We start from the raw sequence: 13,594 nt of genomic DNA on the forward strand, positions 1-13,594 counted from the left end.
TAGGTCAGAAAATACCCTTGGCCCCCAATATATACCTGGTAGAATCACTAATTCACTTACATACTAAAATTTCCAGAGATTATTCAAAGGCTCAAAAGAAATCAACGAATAAAACAGATGACATAACACAGGCAGTTGGGGAGTATTAAGAACAGAAAGGACGGCTTCTCTGGTGTTGCGAGTCATGGTGGTGTTTTCACATAGGGTCACCCCCTGCCCCCCTTTCTCAGGAGCTGTCTCACGAAAGTGGGTAACATCTCCTACATACCCCCATCAGAACAAGGGCTTCTGCTTTCGCTTCTTCTGTCTGAGGAAGATGAAGGTTCATTTCATCACCGTCAAAGTCCGCGTTGTAGGGGGTACAGACACACTCGTTAAATCTGAAGGTCCGGTGGGGTTTGACCCTGGCCTAGGAAACACAGAACAAACAAGAAAAGCATTCAGGCACACATTGGAGAGCATCTCTGTTTTGAAACATTAAAACATGGTTCCTGGGAGACTGGACAATTTGGATTAAGGAAATACATTTCTAGCATGTTCTGTTGAAACATCTATATCTATCTCATGGACTCATGGAAGAAACTAGGTAAGATCAAAACAAATCAGTGAAGTCAGGCGTGTTGGCACATGCCTGGAAGCTGAGAGAAGAGGATCGCAGGTTTGAGACCAGCCTGGAAAACTTAGCAAGACTCTGTTTTGAAGTAAAAAATAAGCCAGGTGTGGTGGTGTGTGCCTATAATTCAGTACTTGGGAGGCTGAGATAGAAGGATTGCAGGTTCAAAGCAACTTTGTGAGGCTTTGCAACTTAGCGAGACCTTATTTCAAATAAAAAAAATAAAATAGGGCTAGGAGTATAGCCCAGAGGTAGAATGCTCCTTGGTTCCATCCTCAGTACCACAAAATAAAGTAAAATAAAATAAAAAAATAAAGGGCTGGTGATGTAGCTCAGAGGTAGAATGGTGCATGCTTGCAATCCCAGCATTTGGGAGGCTGAGACAGGAGGATCGCAGTTCACGGACAGCCTCAACTACTTAGTGAGGCCCTTTGCAACTCAGTGAGAACCTGTTTCAAAATAAAGAATAAAAAAAAAAAAAATAAGACGGGATGTAGCTCAGAGGTAGAATGCCCTTGGGTTCAATCCCCAGTACCGCAACAAAATAAAATAAAATATAAAAACTACAACCACTGACAAAAACCCAGGAGATTTAATACTATGAAGCAAATACCAACATGAGAGTCAATGTGAATAGCTCCCACTGGCAAGGATGTTGTGGCTTCATGTACTAAAATGTGTAATAGTAGCCAGGTACACTGGGAGCCAGCTACTGGGAACCCAAGGGAGGAGGCTCTCCAGATTGAGCACAGGCTGGCAACTTAGCAAGATCCTGTCTCAAAAACCAACATAAGTTGATTAAAACACACTGGTAAGCTGGGCGTGGTGGCGCACGCTTGTAATCCCCGCGCTTGGGAGGCTGAGACAGGAGGATTGCACAGGTTCGAAGCCAGCCTCAGCTACTTAGTGAGACCCTGTTTCCAAATAAAATATAAAATGGGTCTGGGAGTATAGCCCAGAAGTAGAAAGCCTCTGGGTTCCACCCCCAGTACCACCAAAAAAATAAAATTAAATTAAAATTTAAAAAACACTGATAAAATCCCTAGCCACACGTGGTGGTACATCCTTGTAATCCCAGTACTTGGAAGGCTGAGACAGGAGGATCACAGGTTTGCATTCAGCCTCAGCTATTTAGTGAGGCCCTCTGCAACTTAGTGGGATTCTGTTTCAAAATAAAGACTAAAAAAGCTGGACGTGGTGGTGCATGCTTGTGACCCCCGCGCTTAGGAGGCGGAGACAGGAGGATCGCGCAGGTTCGAAGTCAGCCTCGCTTGCTTAAGAGACCCTGTTTCCAAATAAAAAAGTATAAAAATAGGTCTGGGAGTGTAGCCCGGAGGTAGAAGGGTTTCCAGGAACCCCAGTACCACCAAAAACAAAACAAAAAAGACTAAAAAATAGGACTGGAAATATAACTCAGAGGTAGAATACCCCAGAGTATCAATCCCAGTTCCGCAAAACAAAAACAAAAAAACCCCTGAGCTTATAATGACAATGGAAAGGGGAAGCCAAAACACAGAAGAAACCCACACCACTTTTTTTTTTTTTTGGTGGTACTGGGGTTCCTGGAAGCCCTTCTACCTCCGGGCTACACTCCTAGACCTATTTTTACATTTTTATTTGGAAACAGGGTCTCCTAAGCCAGCGCTCACGGCTGGCTTCGAACCTGCGCGATCCTCCTGTCTCTGCCTCCCAAGCGCGGGGATTACAAGCGTGCGCCACCACACCCGGCTGAAACCCACACCACTTTAGCTGGCAGCAGTTGGGCACCAAACTTATGCCTTCAACTGATAATAAAGGAAAGAATGAGCCATCCATGTTGCTTTCCTTTATGAGCTATAGTTGTAGGTAAGCAAAGGACCCTAGTTGACAAAGGAAAAAAACTTTGTTACTGGAATTTGAGGTAGTAAATGTGAAAGGAACAAGTGAGACTCCATTTTGCAGCCCTGAAACGCCTGAATCTCTAACCTTAGCACAAGTGGACTTGGGGCAGCCAGACCAAACATGCCCCAAGTGAGCCAAGAGGAAATAACCTGCATGACTTACTCTTGCCAAACAGCTGAACCGCAACCTGGTCACGTCTTCAGACTAATTTCCAGATTTTAGGAATAAAAGAAAAAAGTGAAGAAATACTTCACCTCTACAGGCGAACGGAGAACATGAGATATTCTTCAGAAATGACTTGGCTTCTCCAGCAATGGCACTGGAATTTATTTATTTATTTACTTACTTATTTCTTTTTGTGCTACTAGGGATGGAACCTAAAAGCTTTCTACCTCTGGGCTATACTCCCAGAGACTATTTTCTATTTTATTTGGAAACAGGGTCTCACTGAGTTGCTAGGAGCCTCACTAAGTAGCCGAGGCTGGCTTTAAAACTGGGCCATCCTTCTGTCTCCGCCTCCCAAGAGCTGGGATCACAAGCGTGTGCTACCACGCCCAGCTGACACTGGAATTTAAAGAAGGGAGGGCGAGGGCTGTTCAAGAGCAACAGAACAGAGACATGTAGCAACTAAGTGTAAATACTCTTCATGCTGACTGAACACACTGCAGTCAACACTGCAAAAATTAAACAAAGGCCAGCCAGGCACTGTGGCATATGCCTGTGATCTCAGAACATGAGAGGCCACAAGAGGAGGATCCCAGGTTTGAAGCCAGCCTCAACAATTCAGTGACATTCTGTTTCCAAAAAGGAAGAAGTTTTGTTAACTTTCTGCATCCCTACAATCACAAACTGCTTCTTTGGTTTTTTTTATTAAGTAATGAAACTGATGTAATGTGTTCATAAGCTACTCCCAAACTAAATCTAGAAAAATTACTGCCATAAGAGTCTGCTTAAACACTGTTTGCAAAGGCGCTCAGATTTTTTTTTTGTTTGTTTTTTTTTTGGTGGTACGGGGGTTCCTGGAAACCCTCCTGCCTCAGGGCTACACTCCCAGACCTATTTTATTTTTTAAAATTTTTTTATTTTTTATTTTTATTTTTTTGGTGGCACTGGGGGTGGAACCCAGAGGCTTTCTACCTCTGGGCTATACTCCCAGACCTATTTTATATTGTATGTGGAAACAGGGTCTCACTAAGTTGCTGAGAGCCTCACTCAGTAGCTGAGGCTGGCTTCGAACCTGTGTGATCCTCCTGTCTCTGCCTCCCAAGCACGGGGACCACCAAGCGTGCACCACCATGCCTGGCTTCCCAGAACTATTTATATTTTTTATTTGGAAACAGGGTCTCTTAAGCCAGCGAGGCTGGCTTCGAACCAGCGTGACCCTCCTGTCTCCACTTCCCAAGTGTGGGGGATTACAAGCGTATGCCACCATGCCCGGCAAAGGCTCTCAGATTTAACAGCTTTGCAGATAGAAAAACTTATATTTAGCAAATTAAAGTTCCATCTTGGCGCACGCTTGTAATCCCCACGCTTGGAAGGCTGAGACAGGAGGATCGCGCAGGTTCGAAGCCAGCATCAGCTACTTAGTGAGGCTCTCAGCAACTTAGTAAGACCCAGTTTCCAAATAAAATATAAAAATGGGTCTGGGAGTATAGCCTGGAGGTAGAAAGCCTCTGGGTTCTACCCCCAGTACCACCAAAAAAATAAAAAATAAAAAATAAAAATAAAGTTCCATCTCATTACCATTTCATTTTTTATTTTATTTTATTTTTTTTGCGGTACTGGGGATGGAACCCAGGGGCATTCTACCTCCAAGCTACACTCCTAGCTCTATTTTTTAGTCTTTATTTTGAAATAGGGCCTCACTGAGTTACAAAGGATCTCATTAAGTAGTAGCTAAGGCTGTCTTTAAACTGTGATCTTCCTATCTCAGCCTCCCAAATGCTGGGATTACAAGCTTGTGCCACCACACCTGGCTTCATTTCCATTTTAAATCTCCAGAAACAAAAACTGCTTTATAAAACTAAATCACACACACAGGCTTTAAGGTTAAAGTTGAAGTACTACAGTGAAAAATCTTTTAAGCATTTTATTTACTTCCTTAGTTAATATGCAAAGTTATATCAAAAGTTAAGTGTGTGCCATATCTACTTTACATAAGTTTGTGCACCCAAGACACACACATTTTTGTTTGCAAGTGAAATCATGCTAGTCACTTTCACACTAATTTTCAATTAGATCCTCTCTGCTGTAGTGATATGTATAAATATTACATTATACATATTAAAACACTGAAAGAAAGCTTGAAATTAAAAAGTTTGACTTCAACTAAAAAGTGAGTAGAAGAGGGAGGGCAAAAGTTATGGAAATTTGAGATTTCAGACAATTTTGATTTTGAGTCGAGAATTTAGCACAGTAAATTCCACTTGCCAGAAAACAATACAGCAAGCTCTCACTCACCAGATGAGCCATGATGCTCAGCTTGTGAAGCGAGGGCTGCCGATTGAATAGCACCACATCTCCATCTATGAGGTGTCTCTCCACAATATCACCAAACTTCAGCTCCTGAGCCATTTTTTCTCGATTCCCGTATTTCAAAAACCTGAATGTACAGTGATAGAGAAGATCTGTGAGGTCACGGTTCTCTTCCCAGATTTCTTCCACTTCAGATCAGGATTCCATCTCTACAATGAATGTTGTTCATTAAATCTAGGTGCTTCCACTTGTCAGTCATAACATTGTATGTGCCACCAAACAAAAGCTATCTATTAAACTAGGACAAAAGCTAAGCATGGTGGCACACGCTTGTAATCCCAGCATTCGGGAGGCTGAGACCAAAGGATCGCAGTTCACAGACAGCATCAGCTACTTAGTGAGCCCTCCGCAACTTAGTGAGACCCTGTTTCAAAATAAAGAATAAAAAAATAGGGCAGGGGATGTAGCTCAGAGGTCAAATGCCCCTGGGTTCCATCCCCAGACCTGCAAAAAATATAAAATATAAAAAATAAAAAATAAAAAAATAAACTAGGACAAGCCGGGCGTGGTGGCGCATACTTGAAATCCCTGCATTTGGGAGGCTGAGACAAGAGGATTGCAGTTCAGTTCGAGGCCAGCCTCAGCTACTTAGTGAGGCCCTTTGCAACTCAGTGAGACCTTGTTTCAAAATAAAGAATAACAAATAGGGGTGTGGGGGGGTGTGTGGCCTGGAAGTAGAATGCCACTGGGCTCATGCCAGAGCCAGCCAGCAAAAGTACGGGTTCCAAAGAGAGGAGTGAGGATGAAATAATATAACTCTAAGAATTTAATTCAAATAATATTTATTTCTAACATGGAAGGATCGCCATTCCACTCCTGGGTCGATATCTCTACTGGCTGATCATGGGGTTCATTCTCTTTTGGTATTTATAGTTTTTAGCTTCAGGTTACCCCGATGAAAAAGAAAAGTCCAAAGTCCGCACAGGTCAAACAATACCCTGGTGCAACGCAAACAACACAAACCTAATCTTAGCTCAGACAGAATAGCATCATTAGTTCTGAGAGAGTCTTAATTACTTTGAAACCTCTATGACCCCAAACCTTGTTGACTCTGGATGGAAGGACAGTCAGAAGTATACTTTTAGTAAAGATAAGGGGAAGACCTTAATGGCTCCCCACAGGTTCAATCCCCAGTACTGCAAAAATAAGTAAGTAAATAAATAAACTAGGACAAATTGATGTAAGATATATCCCAGTTCCAGAAATTTTAAATCATAAAAACAATGTTTCTAAGAATCACAGATATATAGATGTAGCTTCTCCCACAGGGGTCTGGTGATCAAAGCCACTCCTGAGACACTTCATCTGGCCGTCCAAGCCAGGCGTGGTGAGATGTGTGCCACTGGGCTGGAGTGCTGCGCAAGCCTCAAGAGCACAGCCACACAGGGAACGGCCGCTCCCATAACCCCAGGTGTTCAGGCCAGGAAGCCAACGAGTACTTCATGGATATTCACAAATCAAGCACAGCAAATGACGCGCACTAGCCTACTAAAATTGAAACAGGTACTTTTTTTTTTTGGTGGTACCGGGGATGGAACTCTGAGGCTTTCTACCTCTGGGCTACACTCCCAGACCTATTTTATATTTTATTTGAAAACAGGGTCTCACTAAGTTGATGAGAGCCTCACTAAGTAGCTGAGGCTGGCTTCAACCCGAGAGATCCTCCTGTCTCAGCCTCCCAAGTACTGGAATTATAAGTGTGCGCCACCACGTCCAGCTGAAACAGGTATTTTTCATGTACTAAAATGTCAGTCGTTGTACTCTAGACTGCATTCTATGGTTGAGGATAGTGATGGTGAACTCTGTTATGAGAAGGCAGTTAACTTCAACGAGACTGAGAAGTATTACCTTTTCATCTGTGTATGTCTCTGCTGGATGAAATTAGCCCCTGGGTGAACTTCAGGGCCATTTCGAACCAGTTTCCTCATAAAATTGATGTTTGCTTTGTTTACCTGCAGGACCACAATAAAAAACAATGTAAGATACTCTCAGGTTTCTAGAAGATAGCAAACCATATTGATCGCGACCTAATCTTTCCTTGTGTAGATTCTAGGAGAAAGAGAGGCACCCCTCGGCAGCCTGCTGCCTCTGTCCTTACGTGTAATGTTCTTGAGTCAACATTAACAATTGACTGGCCAGCAGGAGCCCAAGATCAGTCTCCACTTGGTCATGTGGTTGTTGAGAGACTGGCCAAATTATTTCCTGGCCTTTGATTTGCCCATCAGTAAAAGGAATAGGTTGGATGATGTATAGGGCTCTTTCAGCATGTTCTGTGGCCCTACAAACAGGTGGTAACTTCATTTGCAGGTCTTTACTAGGGGCTTCTAGCTGTGATAGCAGCACATGTCTCGGAGACGTTTTATAACCTCTTGGGCAGCTGTCTCGTGGAACCGCATTTCAGAGAAAGAAACTAGGATCATTTTGAACTCAACTGAAGACACTCAGCACAAGCATTACTAGAAGTATCTCTAATTTGGGCTATTGAGAACTGAAAGGGCACAGCCAATCACTATGCTTATTGTTATCAGCAGGCCCTGGAAAGAAAGAAACTGTAAATACCATTTCACACATACTAAGCGTAGGAACTGACTGAGCACTGCTATAGCCTTTCTGGTACTCAGAAATGACCTTAAAATGTTCATCGGCCAGGCACAATGGTGCATCCCTGTAATCCCAGTACTTAGGAGGCTGAGAAAGGATTTTAGGTGGTAGGACAGTCACAGCAACTTAGCAAGACCCTGTTTCAAAACAAAAAATAAAAAAGGGCTTGGGGTTGGGGTGTAGATTGAAGGTAGAATGCCCCTGGGTTCAATCCCCTGTACCAAAAAAATAAAAAAGAGTATCTTTGTCTATTAAGCGAGGACAGTTCCAGACCTATTTTTTTATGTCTTATTTTGACCAGGGCTCACTAAATTGCATGGTCTGACTTAAGCTGCTGAGGCTGGCTGCAATCCTGCGATCCTCTTGTCTTAGACTCTCAAGTACTAGGATTACAGGTGTGAATCACCATGCCCAGCTTAAAAAAAAAAGCTGTAAAATAATAATTCATTCCAAGAAAATTACTAGGGATGGTTTACCATTTGGTTACTTTAAAATATGAGCCTTAAATCAACACAGAATGGTGTCCAAAATGTTAAGAAGAAAAAAGTTGCTGGGTGTGGTAGTACAGGCCTGTAATCCCAGTTCTTGGGAGGCTGAGACAGAGGATCTCAGGTTTGAGGCCAACCTCAACAGTTTAGGAAGACCCTGTTTCAAAATAAAAAATAAAGCTGGGCGTGGTGGCGCACACCTGTAATCCCAGCATTTGGGAGGCTGAGGCAGGAGGATCCAGATTTGCAGACAGCCTCAGCTACTCAGTAATGCCTTTGCAACTCAATGAGATACTGTTTCAAAATAAAGAATAAAAAACAGAGCTTGGGATATAGCTCGGAAGTAGAATGCTCCTGGGTTCCATCCTCAGTACTGAAAAAAAAAAAAAAAAAAAAAAAAAAGAAAGAAAAGAAAGAAAAGGGGGGTATAGCTCAGAGAGAGAATGTTCCTGGGTTCAATTCCTAGTACCACACACACACAAGGGGAAAAAAAAGAGAAAAGCTGTAGAACAGTATGTATACCAAACATATACACATATATATTAATATATATCAATATATGTATATATATGCAAAGCCAAATATAACTATGTTTGTATATGTGATAGACATTATGCTTTATTTATTTATTTTTTATTTTTTAGTGGTGCTGGGGATGGAACCCACAGGCTTTCTACCTTCAGGCTACATTCCCAGACCTATTTTCTATTTTAACTGGAAACAGGTTCTAACTAAGTTGTTGAGAGCCTCACTAAGTAGCTGAGGCTGGCTTTGAACCTATGCAATCCTCCTGTCTCAGCCTCCCAAGCACTGGGATTATAAGCATGTGCCACCATACCCGGCTGACATTATGCTTGCTTGCTTTATTTATTTATTTATTTATTTATTTATTTAGTGTGTGTGTGTGTGTGTGTGTGGTACTGAGGGATGGAACCCAGGGGCATTCTACCTCTGAGTGACACCTTCAACCCTATTTTTTATTCTTTATTTTGAAACAGGGTCTCACTGAGTTGCAAAGGGCCTCACTAAGTAGCTGAGGCTGGCTTCGAACCTGTGTAATCCTCCTGTCTCAGTCTCCCAAATGCTGGGATTACAAGTGTGTGCCACCATACCCAGCAGACATTATATTTTAAAACAAATGGAAAGGATATATGGATATACTCATATAAAACAAACTGTGGGTTGGGTTGGTTAATTGGAGCTTTCTTCTGTGTGTAGTTTGGAATACCAAAATACAATACAAAAGATTGGATTTAAAATAAAGGATATTGAGACTTCCGGGAAGATGGCGACCGAGAAAAGCGGGGCTTAAGAGTCCCGCTAACAACCAATCTCCATTACCACAAAATCAGCGCCTTTCATAGCCAGAAAACACCATCACCAGAAAAACAAAAAAACCACCAGGCTCCAGAGAGAAAGCGGACTGAGAACAGAGCTCAGGGCCACAGAGGAGACACACGCGCCCGAGGACGCGGCAGCAGCGCCATACTGCCGGCGGCAGCGGCGAACTCAGCGGACGGCTACAGCAAGCCGAGGTGAGCCGATGCGGAACAGCCAGGCGGGATCTTTCAGCGCAGAGAGCATTTAAAGCTCCCAGTGGCTGAGCTCAGCACACGCTGCAGGGATTCAGAGTAGAAATCAAAACCAGAGAAGAAAAAATACGCCAGCCTCATGGCCGAGGGCGTGGCAGAGGCGCCATATTGCCACCGGCGGCGGCAGCAGCAGTGAATTCACCGAGTCCAGTACAGCTACATCTACGTACTCAAGAACAGTGAGTCAAATTGCGGGCCACAGAGGAGAAATCCCAGTATTGTGCCTCCTGGGACTTGACCCAGTGAGGGAGTGGTGGTGGCAGAGATATCACACCATAGGAGAGCGTGCAACCTGGCACCCCCCGTAGTTTAAAGCAGCCTCTATCGACTCCCTGGGTCGGAGACTCTGTGATACAACCCAGTAAAGGAGTAGTAGGGTCTGAGATAATACAGACTCGAGATCCAGAGCACCTTAAGTGAAGCCATAGTGACCCAAGGGAAGAACCCAGAGAAGGCACAAACCTCCGAAATCATGGGAAAGAGGAATAACACTGAAGTAATGAATGTGCACAACCCCACAACATCAGAACCTGATAAAACAGAAAATCAGAGATTGCTAGAAGATCAAATCAGGAAAATAACTGTAGAAATAATAGAGGTGCTTCGAAAAGAACTCAGAGAGAGCCAAAAAGAGATAAAGGATGCAATTAATGAAGTAAAGGCCTCAATTCAAAGCACAAACAACCGATTAGACCACATGGAGAACAGAATCTCGCTCTTAGAAGATGAGCAATCCAAAAATGAATGCATAGTTTCTAATCTAGAAAAAGATATCCAACAGCAGGAATCTGACATTGAAGAAATATGGGCCCATCTTAAGAGAGCTAACCTAAGAATAATTGGAATAGAGGAGGGAAAAGAAAGTGATACCAAAGGGATCAACAATCTCTTCAAGGAAGTAATAGCAGAAAATTTTCCAAATATAGAGCAAGAGGTTGATACACAGATCCAGGAAACTTATAGAACTCCCTTTAGACAGGATCCGAGAAGAGGATCCCCACGCCATATAATTGTCAAAATGACCAATGTGGAAGCCAAGCAGAGAATCTTAAAGGCAACAAAAACAAAGGGCCAACTGACATTCAGAGGCAAACCAATTAGAATCACTCCAGACTTCCCAAACCAAGTCATGAGAGCCAGAAGGGCTTGGAGTAACATATTCCAAACTCTGAAAGAAAACAACTTCCAGCCAAAAATTTCCTATCCAGCAAAACTTTCTATCAAATTAGATGGAGAAATAAGAAGCTTCCATGACAAACAGAAACTGAAGGAATATATGTCTTCAAAACCAGCGCTAGAGAAAATACTCAAAGAGATTAACTACAAAGAAGAAATAGGTAACACTCACCAGAACCAGAGAAACAAGAGTTTCCATCCAACAGACAACTAAGATTGGTTATCTGTGGAGATTCATTATTTATGTTAGTCTTTTACCTATCTCTAAATTGTATTGTTTGCCTTTATTGTTGTTAATTTTTAGGATTTCTAGTTGGAATATTAATATATCTTCAGATATAGCATTTGGAAATATTTTATCCAATTCTATTAGTAACTTTTAACTCTGTTTACATTGTCTTTGGATATACAATATTTTCTTTTATTTTTTAGGGAGTTTGTATATTCTTCTGTTGCCTGTGCCATTGAAATCATATCCAAGAAATCACTGCCAATTTCAATGTTGTGAGGTTTTATGACCCAGATTTTCTCCTAAAAGTTTATAGTCTTAAGATTTATATTTAGGTCTTTTATCTATTTTGAGTTAATACTTGTATATGGGATTAGGTAAGGGTCCAATTTTATTCTTTTCCATGTAATTATTATTTTTCAACAATATTTAGTTAAAAGAGTATTATTTCTACCACCAAATCTTCGTGGAAACCTTGTCAAAAATAACTTGACAATATAGGGAAGAATTTAGCTCTAGGCTTGTATTTAACTCCAATGGTCTATATATCTGCCTTTAGAACAGTACTACACTGTTTCAATTATTGTAGCTTTATATGGTTTGAAATCAGAAAATATACATCTTCTAGCTTTGTTTTTGCTTCGAGATTGTTTTGGGTATCTAGAGTCCATATTCCATATCAGGATAGATTTTTTTTTCTGAAAAATAAATATATGATAGTTTCACCTAAAAAAAAGAAAAAAATATTCTCTGGTAAGAAAGAAAGCAAAAAGAAATATTGAAATGTTATCTTTAAGTCATCAAAAGCTTGGTATCAGACAAATGAAACTGTTATGTGAGATTATCATTTTTAATTTTGGATAAATTGCTATAATACTAGATGTCAACCACTAAGCCAAGCATGGGAGGGAGGGATGGGGAGAGAATGGGGTGGGGATCGGGTGGGGGCTGACTGGGCGATGTGTGCATGTATGTCTACAAAAGTTTGTATCCCACTATGATGTATGAATACAGTGCACCAATAAAATAAAATAAAATAAAATAAAATAAAGGATATTCAGTGGCACTTACCTTCTCAGGGAACGTTAGAATTTTGGCCACGTGAACTGGTACAGCTACCTCATCAATCCGCAGGTTGGGGTCAGGAGAGATAACTGTTCTGCCAGAAAAATCCACTCTTTTCCCTGAGAGATTGCCTCGAAATCGACCTTAAAAAAAAAAAAAAAAAAATATATATATATATATATATATATCTACACACAATATATATATATATATATATATATATATATATATATGTATACACACACATATATGACATAGGTCCTCATGGCATAAACGCCCTATTTAGAAGTAATATGAACCTTAACATTAAGAAAACCTGTGATTTCCAACTAGATAAGCCAGATACACACTCCACAGAAAGGTACCCAAGTCCACACAAGAAAGCTTCACCATCAGTCTCACTAACACACACGGGGAGTGAAGAAGGGAGAGGTGACTAATGGAGGGACATACTCCAAGCGAGGTGTACATGTATGTTTGTATCACTTTGAATCTCAGTATGATATATGATTATGTTGCACCAATTAAAAAACAGAAAAACAACAGAAATAATGGTACCTAAGGCAGTGGGCTGTCTTCTGGGTGACTTGTCAGAAACCTACCCTGCTTTCCCTTCAGGCGCTGGACAAAGCCTCTGGTCCACTTTTTGGGTGCCATGTTGAGGGGAATGCCTGAGAGCTCACTGTTGATGTAGAGGGCGCACTGCAGCTGCAGGAAATCCCAGTCCTCCATGATCATCTGGGTCTTGGCTCCAGAGATTCGATGCTAAATGAGCAGTGCCATATAGAAATCTGGTCAGTTTGACTTTTCTTGCATTTTCTTGACCAGAGTTTTTGTGTAGATATACCTTGAACCTTACAAGCCAATGGGAAGCACTGACCTTCTTAATGACATCATTTAGGAAAATGATTTCAGTCAGTTTCATCGTTAGGTCATCCTCATTGGTGCCAGACTTCAAATCACTCACAACGGAGGGTCTGATGCATAAGGGAGGCACCAAAAGCCGCGTGAGAATCAAATCGGAGGGCTTCCCAGCCTCGGGGTTCATCAGAAGCAGTGGGACATCTTCAGCTGGGATTCGTTTAAACAAATTCAGAACTATTAAGGGATTCAAGTTTTCCTAAGGGAAGGAGGAAGGGAAGGAACGGACAGAGTAGGTTAGCTTCCTAGAGGTCAGGCAAGGTTTTCCTTCTCCATGCTCTCTAACCTACCACTACTTAGTTTAGGATAAGCATACATGATACCAGAGAGTTCTGTTGACATGCTAAGCTTAATGAACCTTAAAAATGGGCAGGTAGCAGCACCATGATGATACATGCCTGGAATCCCAGTACTTGGGAGGCTAAAACAGGGGCTTGCAGGTTTGAGGCCAGCCTCAGCAACTCAGAGACACCCTGTTTCAAAATAAACCATA

At 41.8% G+C, this 13,594-nt stretch overlaps 1 protein-coding gene across 1 annotated transcript in view; it reads right to left on the reverse strand.

Annotated features, from left to right (window-relative positions):
- The window catches only part of POLR3A (RNA polymerase III subunit A), a gene marked incomplete at both ends in the record, with an annotated part of 63,986 nt that overhangs the window by 41,530 nt on the left and 8,862 nt on the right, over positions 1-13,594 (reverse strand). Inside the window, 6 exons of the mRNA XM_080694071.1 lie at positions 269-409; positions 4,955-5,096; positions 6,878-6,981; positions 12,187-12,323; positions 12,783-12,945; positions 13,061-13,300. Coding sequence (XP_080550197.1) covers positions 269-409; positions 4,955-5,096; positions 6,878-6,981; positions 12,187-12,323; positions 12,783-12,945; positions 13,061-13,300 — 927 coding nt within the window. The remainder of the gene's footprint in view (positions 1-268; positions 410-4,954; positions 5,097-6,877; positions 6,982-12,186; positions 12,324-12,782; positions 12,946-13,060; positions 13,301-13,594) is intronic.

The sequence above is a fragment of the Muscardinus avellanarius genome (assembly GCF_963383645.1).
Source record: "Muscardinus avellanarius genome assembly, chromosome: 4".
Taxonomy (NCBI): domain Eukaryota; kingdom Metazoa; phylum Chordata; class Mammalia; order Rodentia; family Gliridae; genus Muscardinus; species Muscardinus avellanarius.